Source organism: Oncorhynchus keta, chromosome 4, assembly GCF_023373465.1.
Source record: "Oncorhynchus keta strain PuntledgeMale-10-30-2019 chromosome 4, Oket_V2, whole genome shotgun sequence".
Lineage (NCBI taxonomy): Eukaryota > Metazoa > Chordata > Actinopteri > Salmoniformes > Salmonidae > Oncorhynchus > Oncorhynchus keta.
Window position 1 is genome coordinate 83,657,845 of NC_068424.1, and position 19,932 is coordinate 83,677,776.

Genomic DNA, 19,932 nt, shown 5'->3' on the forward strand with positions numbered 1-19,932 from the left:
ACGCGTATTAGAGACAGGAGGGATACGTAGCAGAAACAGGAGGGACGCGTAGCAGAGACAGGAGGGACGCGTAGCAGAGACAGGAGGGACGCGTAGCAGAGACAGGAGGGACGCGTAGCAGAGACAGAAGGGACGCGTAGTAGAAACAGGAGGGACGCGTAGTAGAAACAGGAGGGACGCGTAGCAGAGACAGGAGGGACGCGTAGCAGAGACAGAAGGGACGCGTAGTAGAAACAGGAGGGACGCGTAGTAGAGACAGGAGGGACGCGTAGTAGAAACAGGAGGGACGCGTATTAGAGACAAGGGACGCGTAGTAGAAACAGGAGGGACTCGTAGTAGAAACACGTAGTAGAAACACGTAGTAGAAACAGTAGGGACGCGTAGTAGAAACACGTAGCAGAGACAGGAGGGACGCGTAGTAGAAACATTTAGGAGGGTCTGAACATAAAAGAACCCTACATCAGAAGAAGACCTATACGATTAGAGGCTAGTACACATTCTGCCTGAAAGCAAACAGGGTTCATAACTGGAGCAGTTTTAAAAGAAGGGAAACCTTCGTCGCCACTCCGCCGTTCCATTGGCCGTACTAGCGCACCAGAGGTGTCTGTTTGAGGGCTATGAGGACCGAGCGCATCCGGGACACGTCCTTGGCCGTCCTGTTGGTCTTGGGGTTGAAGTCACAGAGACGGGCCACTCTCTCCCACTCCGTCCCTGGGCTGTCGCCGTCAGCCTCAGACAGGAAGGTCTCTTCAGACGCCCTGGAGGAGGGAAGGAAGGGGAAGGGAGATATGGACGAGGTGTTTGAGGAACAGTTTCCCCGGACACAGATTAAGCCTGGACTAATTCATTTACAATGCTCAATGGAGAATCTCCTTTGACATAACATTTGTATTTTTTTTCCCTCCCCAATTTCGTGGTATCCAATTGTTTTAGTAGCTACTATCTTGTCTCGTCGCTACAACTCCCGTACGAGCTCGGGAGAGACGAAGGTAGAAAGTCATGCGTCCTCCGATACACAACCCAACCAAGCCGCACTGCTTCTTAACACAGCGCGCATCCAACCCGGAAGCCAGCAGCACCAATGTGTCGGTGCACCTGGCAACCTGGCAACATAATATCGATAATATCGACAGAAACTTGGCAAACATTGTTTATAATTAATCCTCAAGGTGTTTTTCAAATATCTATTCGATAATATATCCACCGGGACAATTGGTTTTTCAGTAGGACCGATTGGAATAATGGCTACCTCTGTATTTGACACGAGAATCACTCCGAGAGCCATCAGGTAACCACTTGTGCAATGTAGCCGCCTACGGGTTTTCTTCAACATAAAGGCGTAAAACTACGTCACGATGCTGTAGACACCTTGGGGAATACGGAGAAAAAGTAATCTGGTTGATAGCCCATTCACTGCTCAATAGGGACGCATTGGAACGCAGAGCTTTCAAACGATGAGTCACTTCCGGATTGGATTTTTCTCCGGCTTTCGCCTGCAATATCAGTTCTGTTATACTCACAGACAATATTTTTACAGTTTTGGAAACTTTATTGAATGTTTTATATCCTAAGCTGTCAATTATATGCACATTCTAGCATCTTGTCCTGACAAAATATCCTGTTTATTATGGGAACGTTATTTTTTCCAAAAATGAAAATACTGCCCCCTAGTCACAACAGGTTTTAATGAATATGATGTCAGTTCGGTTGTCATCTGAGACATTATGACTGATGACAGGACGACCTAAACTGTAATCTGGGAAAGTCTACACATTCTAGTTATCAGATTCACTTGGAATTGTTGTGGAATTCAAATGTTTAAATATAAAATTATCGGTGAAAAGATTAAATGTAATTTTAGCTTCCAAATAAGATTTGGGTGTTCATAAGGTTAGGGCTCTGCTCAATCAGTGGCCCGCCCCTGTGAAGATACATGGGCTATAAACTATGAAACACACCCTTCTCCCTCCACTATATAAAAGCCCTTGACGAAAATGTAACCTCCGGTTCCGGGTACATTAGGATGACAATCCGTTTTCAGAAGGATTCAGATAACTACAGAACGAAGTCAACCTCAGTGGGTGAGCTTTGGTTGCGAATGGTATGATCTTTGAACTCTTATTCGCTACAGAAGTGATACCTCCTAGCCGTTGAGTTAGCAGGGGCCGCTGTAAACGTGGGCTAGGAAAGGACGGACAGAGTATCCCGTCTACCACACAACGACGACACGACAACGTATCCCATTCACCACCAGAGACACTCTTCAGAGGAAAAAGGACTCAGTTGGGCAACACGGCCTTCCATCTACCACCAACCTATTGAAGCGCAGATCAGAGTAAATATTTATTGCATTTTCCTTTTTTTGGGGGGGAGGTAATTTAGAATTGCATTAGATACTGTATTTACGAGAGACAGTGCTTCTCCCTTTGTTCCTCAGTCTTCCCGCTCTTTCACTAAAACCCAGCCCCTTTTCTTTGTGTAACCAGCTGTCATATATGTTCCGTCCGCTAGGGACGTTTTCCATTATGACAATTTGTAATCAATGTATGATTCATTCTGTGTATATGTAATTCTGTGTGATTATTTAGGTAGTTAGTAAATAAATAATGAAACCCAATTTTGTATTGCTGATTCAACTTGTTAGCCAGGGTTCGTGAAGATAATACCAATAATAATAACCAATAATTTACAACTTCCAGATGAGACTGAAATAAGGTGACGATTAATATTGACTGCTATTTATGTAAAATATTACTAGGTCTTTAAGAGTTTATTCGGAAGATAACAGCTCTATAAATATTATTTTGTGGTGCCCCGACTTTCTAGTTAATTACATTTACATGATTAGCTCAATCAGGTAATATTAATTACAGAGGAAGGATTTTATAGAAGTGTTGGTTCCATGTTTCATGAGCTGAAATAAAACATCTCAGAAATGTTCCATATGCACAAAAAGGTTATTTCTCTCAAATTTTGTTCACAAATTAGTTTACATCCTTGTTAGTGAGCATTTCTCCTTACCCAAGATAACCCATCCACCTGACAGGTGTGTCATATGAAGAAGCTGATGAAACAACATGATCATTACACAGGTGCACCTTGTGTTGGGGACAAAATACTACTGCAGTTGTCACAACACAATGTCACAGATGTCTCTAGTTGAGGGAGTGTGCTGACTGCTGTTGCCAAATAATTTTATGTTAATTTCTCTCTACCATAAGCTTTTTTTTGTTTTAGAGAATTTGGCAGTATGTCCAACCGGCCTCACAACTGCAGACCACCTGTAATCACGCCAGCCCAGGACCTCCACATCTGGCTCCTACACCTGCGGTGTTGTCTGAGACCAGCCACCTGGACAGCTGATGAAACTGTAGGTTTGAACAACAATCATTTCTGCACAAACTGTCAGAAACCGTCTCAGGGAAACATGCTCATCGTCCCCACCAGGGTCTTGACCGGACTGTGGTTCGGCATCATAAACAGAGTTCAGTGGGCAAATTCTCACCTTCGATGGCGACTGGTATGCTGGAGAAGTGTGCTCGTCGCGAATGAATCCTAGTGTCAGCTGTACCGGGCAGATGGCAGACGTATGGCGTCGTGTGGGTGAGCGGTTTGCGGATGTCAACATTGTGAATAGAGTGCCCCATGGTGGCGGTGGGGTTATGGTATGGGCAGGTACAAGCTACGGACAACAAACACAATTGCATTTAAATCGATGGCAATTTGAATGCACATACATGACTAAAAGTACGTGGACACCTGCTTGTCGAACAGCTCATTCCAAAATCACGGGTATTAATATGGAGTTGGTTCCCCCTTTGCTATAATAACAGCCTCCACTCTTCAGGGAAGGCATTAATATGGAGTTGGTTCCACCTTTGCTGCTATAACAGCCTCCACTCTTCTGGGTAGGCATTAATATGGAGTTGGTTCCCCCTTTGCTGCAATAACAGCCTCCACTCTTCTGGGAAGGCATTAATATGGAGTTGGTTCCCCCCTCTGCTATAAAAACAGCCCACACTCTTCTGGGAAGGCGTTTTATTAGATGGAACATTGCTGCGGAGACTCTGTACCGGTAGGTCAAGTTCTTCCACACCGATCTCAACAAACCATTTCTGTATGGACCTCGCTTTGTGCACGGGGGGCATTGTCGTGCTGAAACAGCAGAGGGTCCTCCCCAAAATGTAGCCACAAAGTTGAAAGCACAGAATATCATCTAGAATGCCATTGTGTGCTGTAGCGTTAAGATTTCCACTGGAACTAAGGGGCCTGAACCATGAAAAACAGCCCCAGACCATTATTCCTCCTACAAACTGTATTGGGGGCAGGTAGTGTCCTCCTGGCATTCACCAAACCCCGAACAGCAGAATCCACTAATTTGAAGGGGTGTCCACATATTTTTGTTTATATAGATACCGTGATCCTGAGGCCCCTTGTCATTGATCCACCATCACCTTTGTTTCAGCATGATAACGCACGGATCCATGGCGCAAGGATTTTCAGCATCCAGAAATTGTCTACAGTTCTTCCATGGCTTGCATACTCAGACATGTCAGCCATTGAGCATGTTTGGGATGCTCTGGATGAATGTGCATGACAGTGGTTTTCCAGTTCCCGCCAGCATCCAGCAACTTCGCCATTGAAAAGGAGTGGGACACCATTTGCAGTTGCAGTTGTTCTCAACTAGCTTACCTGGTTAAGGTGAAAATTAAAATAAAATAAAAAATAAAAATCCATAGGCCACAATCAACAGCCTGATCAACTCTATGCAAAGGAGATGTGTCGCGCAAAGATACTGACTGGTTTTCTGATCCACAACCCTTTTTTTTTTTTAAGGTATCTGTGACCAACATATCTGTATTCTTAGTCATGTGAAAATCAGTAGATTAGAGCCTAATGAATTCATTTCAATTTAATAATTTTACTGTAACTCAGTAAAATCTTTGAAATGTTTGCGTTTTATATTTTTGCTCGGTACAGCACACGAAAGCAAAGACCCCAAAGAATAAAAGATGTTTACGACTGAAAGAGAAAAGCATGAACTAGATATAAATAATTTAATTTTGACATTCAGAAAGTATTCAGACCCCTTCATTTTCCCCACATTTTTTTTTACGTTAGAGCCTTATTCTAAAATGGATTCAAGTACCCCCCCAATCTACACACAATACCCCATGATGACATCACAATACCCCATGATGACATCACAATACCCCATGATGACATCACAATACCCCATGATGACATCACAATTATAATAATCTGTCTTATCTGTTACAAAAAGCAGGCCAACAAAACATTGGAGCCCTGGGGGCGAGAGGTCAGCGCAGCTCTCTTCCACTCTGTTTAGGATATTTACCAGGAAATCCTGTCCACATTATTATATATATATATATATTGTTTTTAGGTACATGAATAAAGTCAACTTTCTGTGACAGTCTATTTGGAAGTCTATAAGCCTAAGCTCACCCATTTCCTGATCTGATGTCACGAAGGAAATAAACACACATTCTCATAACATTGTTGCTCTTAGATTCTCACAGTGAACTATTCATTCAGATTCATTAGATGCATATTTAGCCTAATATATATTTAGTATATTGTTATACTTGTATTTCCTGTTATGTTATTTGAGGGAACCATGTAGGAACTAAACAGAGCTGGCTAGGAACTAACCTGTTGTTGGCCTTGCTCTTCTCCATCTGTTCAATCTGGTGCACATGCCAGTCCTCCAGCTCTCTCTTGGCCTTCTCTTTCCACTCAGCCTCCGTTGCCTTGGACGCAGAGTCTTCAGGGTTCACATACACACAGGGAACGATGAGGATGATCTGATCAATACAGAACGTGCACAATACCAGGGTAGTAGTATTCAGTAGGAACGAAACGGAAGCGTTGCAAAAAAAAAACGGTTTGCTACGGTGTGCACGAATGAATACTACCCAGGAATGAAACGTTTTAGTCCGAAATGCATTTGTATGAGCTACAGAAGGTGGTGCTCTTTTCTCAGGAGATTCAATACAGCAAGAACAAGCCCAACTCCAGCATACCATACAGGACAAGACACTGAGTGGAACCCGAATGAAGGGTGGTTCACACACAGAAATAGACAAGACTATTCAACCTAATATTTGTAGCTCTTTTATTTAGCTTTTAAGCAGGCAGGGTAAAAAAAAAACTTGACATTTAGGTGTCAACCTTCGTCAGTGTGTACATTGACTGGACAAAATACTGACTGAGAAGTCAGTGGTAGATACTGCATGTATCGCAGCGGTGGTAGTAGTATGTAAGTCTGAAGTAGCTGGGTGTGTCCAAACTGGCACCCTATTCCCTACATAGTGCACTACTTTTGACCAGAGCCCTATGGACTCTGGCTAAAAGTAGTGCACTATATAGGGAACAGAGTCCCATACCTTAGCCTCTGTTGTTTACTTACCTAGTTGCTCCAGCTGTGCCTTCTGCTCCTCCCTCCACTTACGCAGGCTCTCAGGCTCTGCTCTCAGAGAGTCCACCTGGGCGATGGCCGCATAGCTGTCCGATGGACCGTTGGACTCCTGGGGGGGGGGGGAGACGAACCAGGACCAGGCATGAGACATAAGAACCACCAGTCATAGGCTGCGTTTACAAAGGCAAAAGATCCGATTGGTCAAAAGACCAATTAGTGGAAAAATAAATCAGAATTGGGCTGCCCGTGTAAACGCAGCCATAAGACCAGGCATAGACTAGCCCATTATGAACTGATGTATCGTAGCTCGCGGTGCCTGCAGGCTAGACATACACCATACATATGGCGTAGTGCCGAGCGGTTAACCAAAATGTTGGTTATTTATTTAACAACTAATTGACCGACGTCAATACCATTTTTATCTGTGAGCTTGATGTGCAGTTTCTATAGAGATACATCAGATCAAGCCTGAACTGTGCAAATTGTAGTATGGATTTGTAGTTTCCAACAGACCAATATTCAACACAGTTCAGTGCAGAAAACTCGGTAACTAACTACAATGACCATAATACACGATCGAGGGGGAGCCTGAAAATACACAATTTAAGTGATTGATAGTTGGTATTCAGCAGTTAAATAAATAAGCCTAAGGACTTATTTACTTTGAAGAAATACTAAAATAGTGATTTTGTCAGACAGCAGCTCTATAGAGATGATGACTTGGAATGACACAAAATCCTTGAATGAATTATGGAAAATAAGTGATGAGCATTAAGTCACTACAATCATGGGGCTTTTATGAATGATTTAAATCTGTGTTGTTACAGCATTCAACATCAATCATGGGGCTTTTATGAATGATTTAAATCTGTGTTGTTACAGCATTCAACATCAATCATGGGGCTTTTATGAATGATTTAAATCTGTGTTGTTACAGCATTCAACATCAATCATGGGGCTTTTATGAATGATTTAAATCTGTGTTGTTACAGCATTCAACTTACATAATGCTTTTAATGCCCCCCCCCCCAAAAAAAGAAGATTGAAACTGAAATCTGTGATCATTTTTTAAATAATCTAACCGACCTGAAAAAGCATGAAATGGCTCAGCACTAATAAGTCACGAGGACAACCAGGGCACTCAATAGTAACAGCTGGACACTGAGGAGTAAATGCATAAATCCTTAAAGGGCAGCTATAAACTTCCTGATTTGGCCTCATTTTAGATTTGGCTCATTAAGAAATACCAACGGCTACGAGTTGATTTCGAGGTTTGATGTGGATGTCTTGTGTATGTGTTTGCAGATGGGAAGAGTTAGGCAGATGGGAAGAGTTAGGCAGATGGGAAGAGTTAGGCAGATGGGAAGAGTTAGGCAGATGGGAAGAGTTAGGCAGATGGGAAGAGTTAGGCAGATGGGAAGAGTTAGGCAGATGGGAAGAGTTAGGCAGATGGGAAGAGTTAGCCAAATTATTTTTCATTTAATGGGCTTCAGCCTTGGTGTGAAAATGTGGCAAAGTTGGTTTAACAATAAATTAGACAATAGTCATGTTGCACACCTTTAACTTCTCATTAAATGCTTTCAATATCTGTATATGAATTTATAGTTGTTTTTTTAAGACCTCGAAATCAACTCATAGCCGTTGGTATTTCTTAATTAGACAATACATTTACATTTACATTTAAGTCATTTAGCAGACGCTCTTATCCAGAGCGACTTACAAATTGGTGCATTCACCTTATGACATCCAGTGGAACAGTCACTTTACAATAGTGCATCTAAATCTTTTAAGGGGGGTGAGAAGGATTACTTTATCCTAGACAATAGTCATGTTGCACACCTTTAACTTCTCATTAAATGCTTTCAATATCTGTATATGAATTTATAGTTGTTTTTTTAAGTATTGGAATTTGAACACACAGTCAGTCCCATGTAGCCTACATTGTGTAGTTTACAGATGATCCCTAACTACCCCCATTGGGATATCCAAAGTCAAACCACATTTACCACGGCATTATGATGGGGTCAGTGACGATTACTTGTGTGCTGCCAGCTGCAAGGCAGGATTGAAACAAACCCAACCTTAAATGACATTGTGTTGTGACATACTCAAGTACAAAACACTGTTTTGGATGACACTGATTTTGGCCAAAATTATCCTATTTACACGGTTGTCAATTTTGACAGTATAATAAATTATTTGGACTCATAGGCAGTTTTCAAAAATATATATATTTTTTTTTATTTATTTCATGGTCTTTACCTTACCCAACAAAGTTTCTCTTGTCATTCTTCCTTGAACAACAATGGACTTATAAAGAATGCAGTACCTGTTTCAGGTGTGTCATCTGCTACAGGTAGAGAGAGCATCACTTAAATTCAGACACAGCCTCACTTACAAAACTAACCTGCAATAACATGTCCAAGTACATCATCATTAATCATCATCATTAATCATCATTAATTCTCATTAGAAGTGTTCCTCGCTTACCAGCACAAACATGTTTCCGTTTACCGTGGCTGCTGATGCCTCAGTAAATCCGGCATCTGACAGATGAAACAACAAACGACTTTAAAAGAACCGTGCATTTTTGCTTTCTTTTGGTGGATAACTAGTGACACAGTAGTGCATTGACACCTGTTTGGCCAGTAAGGTAAAATAGCTTCTCACCACCACAATTGGCTAAGACATTACACAATCACATCCAGAGACAAGTGACAAAACTATAGACATCATTCGACTCAGGGTGAAAAGTTAGTGTGCTGCTCCAACTAAAGTAACGTTACTGTTTACATTGACAGCTGTCAATTAGCTAACTGAAAGCTAATTTAGTTAACTAACTAGTTGTCTGGTTATCTAACTATAGTACTAATACAAGTTAATTGTTGTCTCAGTTAGCAACTTAAGCATACAGTTACCATATAGTTAGCAACTTACCATATAGTTAGCAACTTTATCATATAGTTAGCAACTTTAGCATATAGTTAGCAACTTTAGCATATAGTTAGCAACTTTAGCATATAGTTAGCAACTTTAGCATATAGTTAGCAACTTTAGCATATAGTTAGCAACTTTAGCATATAGTTAGCAACTTTAGCATATAGTTAGCAACTTTAGCATATAGTTAGCAACTTTAGCATATAGTTAGCAACTTTAGCATATAGTTAGCAACTTTAGCATATAGTTAGCAACTTTAGCATATAGTTAGCAACTTTATAGCATATAGTTAGCAGCTTACCATATTGTACAGGAGCAGGTGAATCAGCTGTCGGCGGTTGTTCGAGGAACTCAGCGGATCCCTCCAAAGCTCCGAGTCCTTCGTCGTAATTCTCTATCACCGCTATTTCGCTTTCTTGCTGAGCTAAGAAAGCTGCAGCTGGGTCCACCTCGACAGGCAGCACTCCGTTGTCAGATGCGAACTCGAAATCTGAATCAGCCATCTTTCACACACACAATAAATCAAATAAATGAAGTGTATATTATATTATTGCTTGTTTATCTTGCTGGCTATCAATTAATTGAGCTGAGATAGAAGAGCTTATGATGATGGATATATATCCGACTCAGGCAGAACATGCAACTAAACCAACTTTTTTTCATGAACGGTTGTCAGCTAACAGAATAATGGATAAGGACTAACGTTAAGCAAACTTCTTTCTGACTGTGAGGATTCATGATTGCTGACTTTCAACTTGCATGGCCTGCCGCACGAACTTCTAACTGTTGGTTTATTAGGATGTGTCTCCATCTGCTGGAGAAACCTAGAAATGCACTCCTTCTTATTGCCTAATTAGGGTAGTGTGTATAAACCGTTTATATTTGTTAGTATAGAGTTGAGCATACTATCAGAACATAAAATAATTAGAATACAATTACAATAAATTATTTCGTATTTTCGAAAGTGTCAGTGGAAAATGAAACCTTTCTGCATAATCAGACGAGTGATCAGTTTGGGGTCATGTGGGGCAAGTGATTGCTTATTCTTAGTCGCTTTTAGATATTTCAGAATACATGGGAATTAGGGAATGTGAGGGGAAAGCGACAGCCAGAGTCTCCGGCGCACCACCTCTCTCTCATAAGGAGAGCACAGACGAAGGGCAGGGATCGCATACCCTCCATGTGACTTGCTGACGTTACAGTAGGACGCTGCTAAAGAGGAATGCAGGGAATGAATACGGATTACTGCTTAAGAAGGGGATCCACACTGCCCCTGACGTCCAAGTCGAGGAAGTCCGAAGTTTAGTTTTCGGCTGGGTAACTTGTTTGATTCACAGATTTCTTTCAGACCTCGACTACGGTAGGCCGACTCACGATGTCCGGCGATCATCATAATGACAAGGAGGTAGGTGAATGGTTGTAAAACTGTATTTTAAGTTATGAATGCAACTATCGAATTGTACATGGACTCCATGGTAGTTTGTTGTAGCCAAGTCTATATAACAAACATACCCTTGTCTGACGTTAGCTTGTATGAAGTTACAATGAAAAAATGGTGATATTTAAGTTGCTGTTTTCCTTTTACAACATGAAAGTAAGATATTTGGCGGTTTTTCTTGATGGGATGAAACTTTCCCGGCGGCGACAGCGGTCTAGACCTCGAAGTGGGTCTAGTCTTCATCGGGCCTGTCTTGATCTCGCAGCCCTTTCTTATCGCAATCCACAATATTCAAGACCAATATTATATATATATATATATGTTTCCTTCGGTTTTACAAGATACTACGTATGGTGGTGGCGTTACATCCTATCCATGTTAGTAGATCTATAATATTATGGATATCACTTTCAATGTTTGAATACCAGCAATTTATTGATCTGCCCTCGTTCCATATTTTAGTGTTGGCGAAATATTTTACAACACTTAATAAAAATACAAACTCAACATGCAACAATTTCAACGATTTTCCTTTTGTTACAGTTCATACAAGGAAATCGGTCAATTGAAATAACTACATTTAGAGTCTAATCTATGGATTTCACATGACTGGGCAGGGGCACAGCCATGGGTGGGCCTGGGAGGGTATAGGCCCACCCAACTGGGGAGCCAAGCAGACTCACTGGGGAGGCAGGCCCAGCCAATCCAGAAGGAGTATTTATTATAGACAGAAATACTCCTCTGCCCGCCCCTCTGACGATCCCATAGGTGAAGAAGCTGGATGTGGAGGTTCTGGGCCGGCGTGGTTACACGTGGTCTGCAGTTGAGGCCAGTTCGATGTACTGCCAAATTCTCTAAAACAACATTGGAGACATCTGTGGCATCGTGTTGAATGAAATCTGCAGTGGTATTTTATTGTCCCCAACACAAGGTGCACCTGTATAATGATCATGCAGTTTTAATTAGCTTCTTGAAATGTAACACCTATCAGTCAAGTGGATGGATTATTTTGACAAAGGATAAAATGCTCACTAACAGGGATGTGCACAACATTTGAGAAGCTTTTTTTTGTGCATATGGAACATTTCTGGGATCTTTTATTTCAACTTAAGAAACATGGGACCAACAACTTTACATGTTTTGTATTGTTGTCCAGTGCATTTAAAAATAGAATACTGTTCCTGAAAACAAGCAACGCTAGTTTCAATAGTGTTGTTAATCACTCCAGTGTTCCGTCTGTATGCAAGGCAACACTTTCTCGAAACCAGGGACCCTCGAAGCACCGTTACCCATCACTCCACAAAAGCCGCAGAGCAACTACTTCAAGGTCTCAGAGCGAGTGACGTCACCAATTTTTTTGTTGTTGTTGAAACGCTATTAGCGCGCACCACCTCCAACTAGCTAGCCATTTTCACACTGGTTACACCTGCATTCACTTGTTGGATATACACAGAGGTATACCAGACATTTGGAACACCTTGTACCCCCCCTCCAATGCCTCCCACAGTTGTCAAGTTGGCTGGATGTCCTTTGGGTGGACTACCGTTCTTCATGCACACGGTGAAAAACCCAGCAGCGTTGCAGTACTTGACACGAACCGGTGCGTTTGACACCTACTACCCCCCCCCCACACACTTAAATGTGTTGTCTTTCCCATTCACCCTCTTGAATGGTACATATACACAATCCATGTCTCGGTTGTCTTTAGGCTTAAAAATCCTTCTTTAACCCGTCTCTTCCACTTCATCCACTTCATCTACACTGATTTTTAAAGTGGATTTAACAAGTGACGTCAATAAGGGATCATAACTTTCGCCTGGTCGGTCTCTCATGGGAAGAGCAGTTCTTAATGTGTTGTATACTCAGTGTAATTTGCAATTGAAGCTTAGTTTGAGTTAAATGAAAATAAAATAAAAACTTTTGATTCAGGATTGTGGGCTACATAAACGCGTCTCATTTAGCTAACGGGGGTATTGCAGCATATGAACGAGTCTCATTTAGCTAACGGGGGTATTTCAGCATATGAACGAGTCTCATTTAGCTAACGGGGGTATTGCAGCATATGAACGAGTCTCATTTAGCTAACGGGGGTATTTCAGCATATGAATGAGTCTCATTTAGCTAATGGGGGTATTTCAGCATATGAACAAGTCTCATTTAGCTAACGGGGGTATTGCAGCATATGAACGAGTCTCATTTAGCTAACGGGGGTATTGCAGCATATGAACAAGTCTCATTTAGCTAATGGGGGTATTGCAGCATATGAACGAGTCTCATTTAGCTAACGGGGGAATTTCAGTGTTTATTTACCTGTTTTTTTTCTGGGCATTAACGTCTGGCTGCTCTTCTAAACTTGTTACCATCCTTTGTTTGTTCGCGTGACCTTTCACACATCACATCAGTCTATAGATGTAACACCTATTTAGATATGTAGGATACTACTAGGCTGTGGAGAGCTACTCTCGTTGACGTCTATATGAACACACTACCAGGAGCTAGTTCAGAGGGCAGATGTAGCATTTTCTAATCGCAAGAAGCTTGTTGGGTTGACTTTGTTTTTAGGGTATCAATAAGTACATGTAGCCTACACATGATCAATTATTTTTTATTTTAGTTTAAAAACATAAATCTATAACTTTTTCACTGCATATATAAAAAGTCAAACCAGGTCTGTCTCTTTTGATGTCCTATATTGTAATTGCTGGTTTGGTTGAGGTTATAATGTACTGAGCTGTACTTCATGTCCTCTGGAAGGAATGTGTTCCTCAGTGGTCTTTACTTCTCTTCCTCCTCGCCATTCCTCCCGTTCTAAATCTCTCTTGGCTTTTATGTGCAAAGCCCGTGCCAGGTAATATGGGTAGCTGATGTTCCTCTCCTGCTCCTTCTCTCCGTTTGCTGCCCCCCTCTCCGTGACTCATGTGGGTGTAGGGCTGAAATAGTTCGGTGTAGTTTTACATTCCTTATATAGCTCTCTGAGGAGAGGAGTGTGTGTGTGGGGTGGGGATGGCGGGAGGGAGGGCTTGCCGGTCTGCCTAGCTATGTCACTGGGGGGAGGGAGAGAGTCAGCCCATCCTACTTCAGTACTCTAGCACTTCTGTAGCTTTCTGGCAGCTTTGGGTTACCAGGACGGCCTCATCAGGACAAGGTATGTTTGCGTTGCAGGTAGCTCTGTGTCATGGTGAGGTTTTGGATGCCTTGGAGGAGAGCGTTATGGCGGGTGGGTGGGGGTTGAGGTTATCATTAGGCTTGTAACTCATTTGGCGAGAGCAGTAAGTGTCATGGCCTAAGGTTTCAGGTTGTCCTTGGTTCTCAAAATGACATGGGTTGTGCTGGCTGTGAACGAAGGGAATACGCTGTTGCAATGTAATTAGACCTGTATTACTTTGACAGATGCGTTGTAACAACGACTGCAATTATACCATTTCTAAGGATTTGAAGGATATTTGTTTGCGTACAGACTGACTTTTGGCTAGTATAAGAGTGGATCGCGTAAATACATTCTCTAGAAGTGTCCCTTTAAAAACAAACATGTATAAAAAATGGTACCTTTTTTATTTAACTAGGTAAGTCCGTTAAGAACAAATTCTTATTTTCAATGACGGCCTAGGAACAGTGGGTTAACTGCCTTGTTCAGGGGCAGCACGACAGATTTGTACCTTGTCAGCTCGGAGGATTCGTTCTTGCAACCTTTCAGTTACTAGTCCAACACTCTAACCACTAGGCTACCTGCTGGTTACTGACCCAACACTCTAACAACTACATTTACATTTACATTTAAGTCATATTATTTAGCAGACGCTCTTATCCAGAGCGACTTACAAATTGGTGCATTCACCTTATGACATCCACTATGACATGACACTAGGTTACCTGTTGGTTACTAGTCCAACGCTCTAACCACTAGGCTACCTGCTGGTTACTAGTCCAACGCTCTAACCACTAGGCTACCTGCTGGTTACTAGTCCAACACTCTAACCACTAGGCTACCTGCTGGTTACTAGTCCAACACTCTAACCACTAGGCTACCTGCTGTTTACTAGTCCAACACTCTAACCACTAGGCTACCTGCTGGTTACTAGTCCAACACTCTAACCACTAGGCTACCTGCTGGTTACTGGTCCAACACTCTAACCACTAGGCTACCTGCTGGTTACTGGTCCAACACTCTAATCACTCTAGGTTACCTGCTGGTTACTGGTCCAACACTCTAACCACTAGGCTACCTGCTGGTTACTGGTCCAACACTCTAACCACTAGGTTACCTGCTGGTTACTAGTCCAACACTCTAACCACTAGGCTACCTGCTGGTTACTGGTCCAACACTCTAACCACTAGGCTACCTGCTGGTTACTGGTCCAACACTCTAACCACTAGGCTACCTGCTGGTTACTGGTCCAACACTCTAACCACTAGGTTACCTGCTGGTTACTAGTCCAACACTCTAACCACTAGGCTACCTGCTGGTTACTGGTGCAACACTCTAACCACTAGGCTACCTGCTGGTTACTAGTCCAACACTCTAACCACTAGGCTACCTGCTGGTTACTGGTCCAACGCTCTAACCACTAGGCTACCTGCTGGTTACTAGTCCAACGCTCTAACCACTAGGCTACCTGCTAGTTACTAGTCCAACGCTCTAACCACTAGGCTACCTGCTAGTTACTGGTCCAACACTCTAACCACTAGGCTACCTGCTGGTTACTAGTCCAACACTCTAACCACTAGGCTACCTGCTAGTTACTAGTCCAACACTCTAACCACTAGGCTACCTGCTGGTTACTAGTCCAACACTCTAACCACTAGGCTACCTGCTGGTTACTGGTCCAACACTCAAACCACTAGGCTACCTGCTAGTTACTGGTCCAACACTCTAACCACTAGGCTACCTGCTGGTTACTGGTCTAACCACTAGGCTACCTGCTGGTTACTAGTCCAACGCTCTAAACACTAGGCTACCTGCTGGTTACTGGTCCAACACTCGAACCACTAGGCTACCTGCTAGTTACTGGTCCAACACTCTAACCACTAGGCTACCTGCTGGTTACTAGTCCAACACTCTAACCACTAGGCTACCTGCTAGTTACTAGTCCAACACTCTAACCACTAGGCTACCTGCTGGTTACTAGTCCAACACTCTAACCACTAGGCTACCTGCTGGTTACTGGTCCAACACTCAAACCACTAGGCTACCTGCTAGTTACTGGTCCAACACTCTAACCACTAGGCTACCTGCTGGTTACTGGTCCAACACTCTAACCACTAGGCTACCTGCTGGTTACTAGTCCAACACTCTAACCACTAGGCTACCTGCTGGTTACTGGCCCAACACTCTAACCACTAGGCTACCTGCTGGTTACTAGTCCAACAGTCGAACCACTAGGCTACCTGCTGGTTACTAGTCCAACGCTCTAACCACTAGGCTACCTGCTGGTTACTAGTCCAACACTCTAACCACTAGGCTACCTGCTGGTTACTAGTCCAACACTCTAACCACTAGGCTACCTGCTGGTTACTAGTCCAACACTCGAACCACTAGGCTACCTGCTGGTTACTAGTCCAACGCTCTAACCACTAGGCTACCTGCTGGTTACTAGTCCAACACTCGAACCACTAGGCTACCTGCTGGTTACTAGTCCAACGCTCTAACCACTAGGCTACCTGCTGGTTACTAGTCCAACACTCGAACCACTAGGCGACTTTGCCTCTGTTTTGTTTCCTGAATGTACTGTGACAGAATCAGAGTTGTACTAGGTCTACATATTAATTTAGTTTTTTTCTTAGTTTATAACAAGGACATAACAATGGACAGATTTAGCCTAGTTTGTGGTCTATACATGGTATGCCATTCATGTAACTTTATTGCTGTGACTCGACATACCTTTAGTTAAATGCCCTCGCTGTAAGCCGCCCTGTATATGGTAGCAGTCAAAAGTTTAGGATTGTAGGATTCCATGGGTAGACATCCTGTAGGATTCCATGGGTAGACATCCTGTAGGATTCCATGGGTAGACATCCTGTAGGATTCCGTGGGTAGACATTCTGTAGGATTCCGTGGGTAGACATTCTGTAGGATTCCGTGGGTAGACATTCTGTAGGATTCCGTGGGTAGACATCCTGTAGGATTCCGTGGGTAGACATCCTGTAGGATTCCGTGGGTAGACATTCTGTAGGATTCCGTGGATAGACATTCTGTAGGATTCCGTGGGTAGACATCCTGTAGGATTCCGTGGGTAGACATCCTGTAGGATTCCGTGGGTAGACATCCTGTAGGATTCCGTGGGTAGACATCCTGTAGGATTCCGTGGGTAGACATCCTGTAGGATTCCGTGGGTAGACATCCTGTAGGATTCCGTGGGTAGACATCCTGTAGGATTCCGTGGGTAGACATCCTGTAGGATTCCGTGGGTAGACATCCTGTAGGATTCCGTGGGTAGACATCCTGTAGGATTCCGTGGGTAGACATCCTGTAGGATTCCGTGGGTAGACATCCTGTAGGATTCCGTGGGTAGACATTCCAATCAGTTTGCACAGCTGGCGTCTTGCAACGCTTCGGGTTAGTTTAGCCTTGCATTAATTAGACTGTTTCTCAACCAGTGTGTTAGAGCGGGTCGTGGCACATTCCTTCTTTTTGTGTGTCCCTGGTTTTAAAGGGTCCTGACCTTTTTTAAAAAAACATTTTTTTCTTTAAGGGTGGATTTACATTAGTAAAATATGTAGTCGGGGTCTGTCTCCAACTTCGGATTTGCAACTTTTCCGTTTACACTCCTTGGATGTGGTGTGGCTAGAATCACATTCCTCCCTCACCTGTGTAAAGCTATTTATCATACTGTAAATACAATAGTATAGAGACAAACAAAATAAAGAGAGAATTTCAAACTATACAGGAGCTTCTCATCTAAGTCGTGTTGCACACTTGATTTCAATGCAATGATTCACAAACGCCTTTTAATTTTCAATCTGGCAAACAAACAAACAAACAAACGGAGCATTATGGTAATTTTCTGTTGTCTTTACACATGTACCATTCAGAGGAGCGATGTGGTGTAGATGCCTACCTCAGGACGTGGTGTGGGAGAGCTGTTGTCTTTACACATGTACCACTCAGAGGAGCTATGTGGCGTAGATGCCTACCTCAGGACGTGGTGTGGGAGAGCTGTTGTCTTTACACATGTACCACTCAGACGAGCTATGTGGTGTAGATGCCTACCTCAGGACGTGGTGTGGGAGAGCTGTTGTCTTTACACATGTACCACTCAGAGGAGCTATGTGGTGTAGATGCCTACCTCAGGACGTGGTGTGGGAGAGCTGTTGTCTTTACACATGTACCACTCAGAGGAGCTATGTGGTGTAGATGCCTACCTCAGGACGTGGTGTGGGAGGCATCTCTTTAAAAAAAAAAAGAGAGATTTGAATCTAGTTCCGTCTCTTTACACAACACAGGTATCTCTGTCCTTTGTGTGTGTGTGTGGGGGGGGTCAGTCAAAGTGGTGTGAAGAGGCCCTAACTGACTCCTTGTTTGCTTGCTTTCTGGGCGACATGAAAACAACTGAGATCGTGTGTTAAATGGTTCCCAGTGTAGAAGATTTAGGGAGATATATGGTGGAATCATTCCAACCTATCACCTAGTCTATCCTAGTCTATCACCTCTGATTTCAGCTAATCAGCGTGTTGTTTTATAGCTGCTGGTTTGGGAAACACTGTGTCCTCAATGGTACCCTATTCTCCACGTAGTGCACTACTGTTCATAGGGCACTGGTCAAAAGTAGTGTGTTTTATAAAGGGATTAGGGTGCCATACGGGATGCAACCTCTGGGTTGGAGGATCTGGGCATGAGGGAACTCTTGAGTCCCTGCTGTGTTGGTCGTTCTGCTGCCAAGGCAAAGCCCATCCATACCAACTCTCCTCAGAGAAACAGGCCTTACATGTAGTTCTATGCAAAGGTTTAAAACCTTTAGCTCATTTGTAGGTCAATTGAAATTAATTCATTAGGACCTAATCTATGGATTTCACATGACTGGGCAGGGGCGATGCCATGGGGAGTCAGGCCCAGCCAATCAGAATGAGGGTTTTGCCCCACAAGTTTAAAAAAAAATTACAGACAGAAATACTCCTCAGTTTCATCAGCTGTCCAGGTGGCTGGTCAGATGATCCCTCAGGTGAATAAGCCAGATGTGGAGGTCCTGGGCTGGATGGAGTGGTTACACGTGGTCTGCTGTTGTGAGGCAGGTTGGACTTACTGCCAAATTCTCTACAACGACATTGGTGGACATTCCTGCAGTCAGCATGGCAACCGCACGCTCCCACAAAACGTCAGACACCTTGTGGCATTGTGTTGTGACAAAACTGCACATTTTAGAGTGACAACTTATTGTCCGGAGCACAAGGTGCACCTGTGTAATGATCATGCTGTTTAATCCGCTTATTGATATGCCGTCTTGGCAAAGGAGAAATGCTCACTAACAGGGATGTAAAGCTAATTTATGCACAAAATGAGAGAAATAACCTTTTTTTGTGTCTATGGAACATTTCTGGGATCTTTTATTTCAGCTCGTCAAACATGGAACCAAACACTTTACATGTTGTGTTTTATATATTTAGTTCAGTGTGTCCTCTCTCTTATATATTCCATGAATAACCCTCTCTCTTCTCTCCTCTATAGGCCATGAGTATATACTGTATAACCCTCAACGGTCCAGCACCATGGGGCTTCAGACTTCAGGGGGGGAAGGACTTCAGCATGCCCCTCACGGTGTCCAGGGTAAGCTGTGTGTGTGTGTGTGACACTCACCGAGCCATGTTGCTCGACCACCAGAGATCATCTGCCGACTGTCCACTCTTCAGTCTGCATGGTCGATGCCACAATATGTTGATTGATGCCAACGATGCAGCTTTCCAATTTGCTTCTTAATATAATTCCACAAGTGTTCTATAATTACACTTGGTTTGTGTATCTTACTGTTTGCAAACAGGTAGTTGGTATTTTCTTAGCAAGTTGTAAACGTAGCTAGCTAATACTGATACCTGTGATGGTGTAGACCTAAATCGGCATGTTTGTGCAACAGTGTCTTCTAAATCTGAGAGGAATATGCAAAGCATGAATGTTAGCTACATGAAG

At 43.0% G+C, this 19,932-nt stretch overlaps 2 protein-coding genes across 3 annotated transcripts in view; one reads left to right on the forward strand and one right to left on the reverse strand.

Annotated features, from left to right (window-relative positions):
• Window positions 1-22: 22 nt before the first annotated feature.
• LOC118377447 (clathrin light chain A-like) lies at window positions 23-10,173 on the reverse strand. Of its 2 annotated transcripts, XM_052517995.1 has the most exons (6): window positions 10,083-10,173; window positions 9,681-9,882; window positions 8,933-8,988; window positions 6,434-6,551; window positions 5,677-5,788; window positions 23-758 (listed from the first exon to the last, which is right to left on the reverse strand). In XM_052517995.1, exons 2-6 carry the CDS (start codon window positions 9,880-9,882, stop codon window positions 587-589), a joined length of 660 nt encoding a protein of 219 aa, XP_052373955.1. In that variant the 5' UTR covers window positions 10,083-10,173; the 3' UTR covers window positions 23-586. The 2 variants fall into 2 exon arrangements, with proteins under 2 accessions (XP_052373955.1, XP_052373956.1); XM_052517996.1 differs by lacking the exons at window positions 8,933-8,988; window positions 10,083-10,173 and having other exon boundaries at window positions 32-758; window positions 9,681-9,823.
• Window positions 10,174-10,613: 440 nt separating this feature from the next.
• LOC127929748 (PDZ and LIM domain protein 7-like) overlaps window positions 10,614-19,932 on the forward strand; it is a 73,054-nt gene continuing 63,735 nt past the window's right edge. Inside the window, exons 1-2 of the mRNA XM_052517998.1 lie at window positions 10,614-10,784; window positions 19,477-19,575. Of these exons, the coding sequence (XP_052373958.1) occupies window positions 10,755-10,784; window positions 19,477-19,575 (129 nt within the window). The 5' untranslated portion in view covers window positions 10,614-10,754. The remainder of the gene's footprint in view (window positions 10,785-19,476; window positions 19,576-19,932) is intronic.

What these genes read in the sequence shown, in the direction of transcription:
- LOC118377447 (XM_052517995.1), bottom strand. Translation starts at nt 9,882, where the DNA reads ATGGCTGATTCAGATTTCGAGTTCGCATCTGACAACGGAGTGCTGCCT. An exon ending in ACGGAAACATGTTTGTGCTG is followed by an intron (nt 6,552 to 8,932) that starts GTAAGCGAGGAA and finishes CCCCCCCCCCAG; the next exon opens with GAGTCCAACGGTCCATCGGA. An exon ending in GGCACAGCTGGAGCAACTAG is followed by an intron (nt 5,789 to 6,433) that starts GTAAGTAAACAA and finishes TGAACCCTGAAG; the next exon opens with ACTCTGCGTCCAAGGCAACG.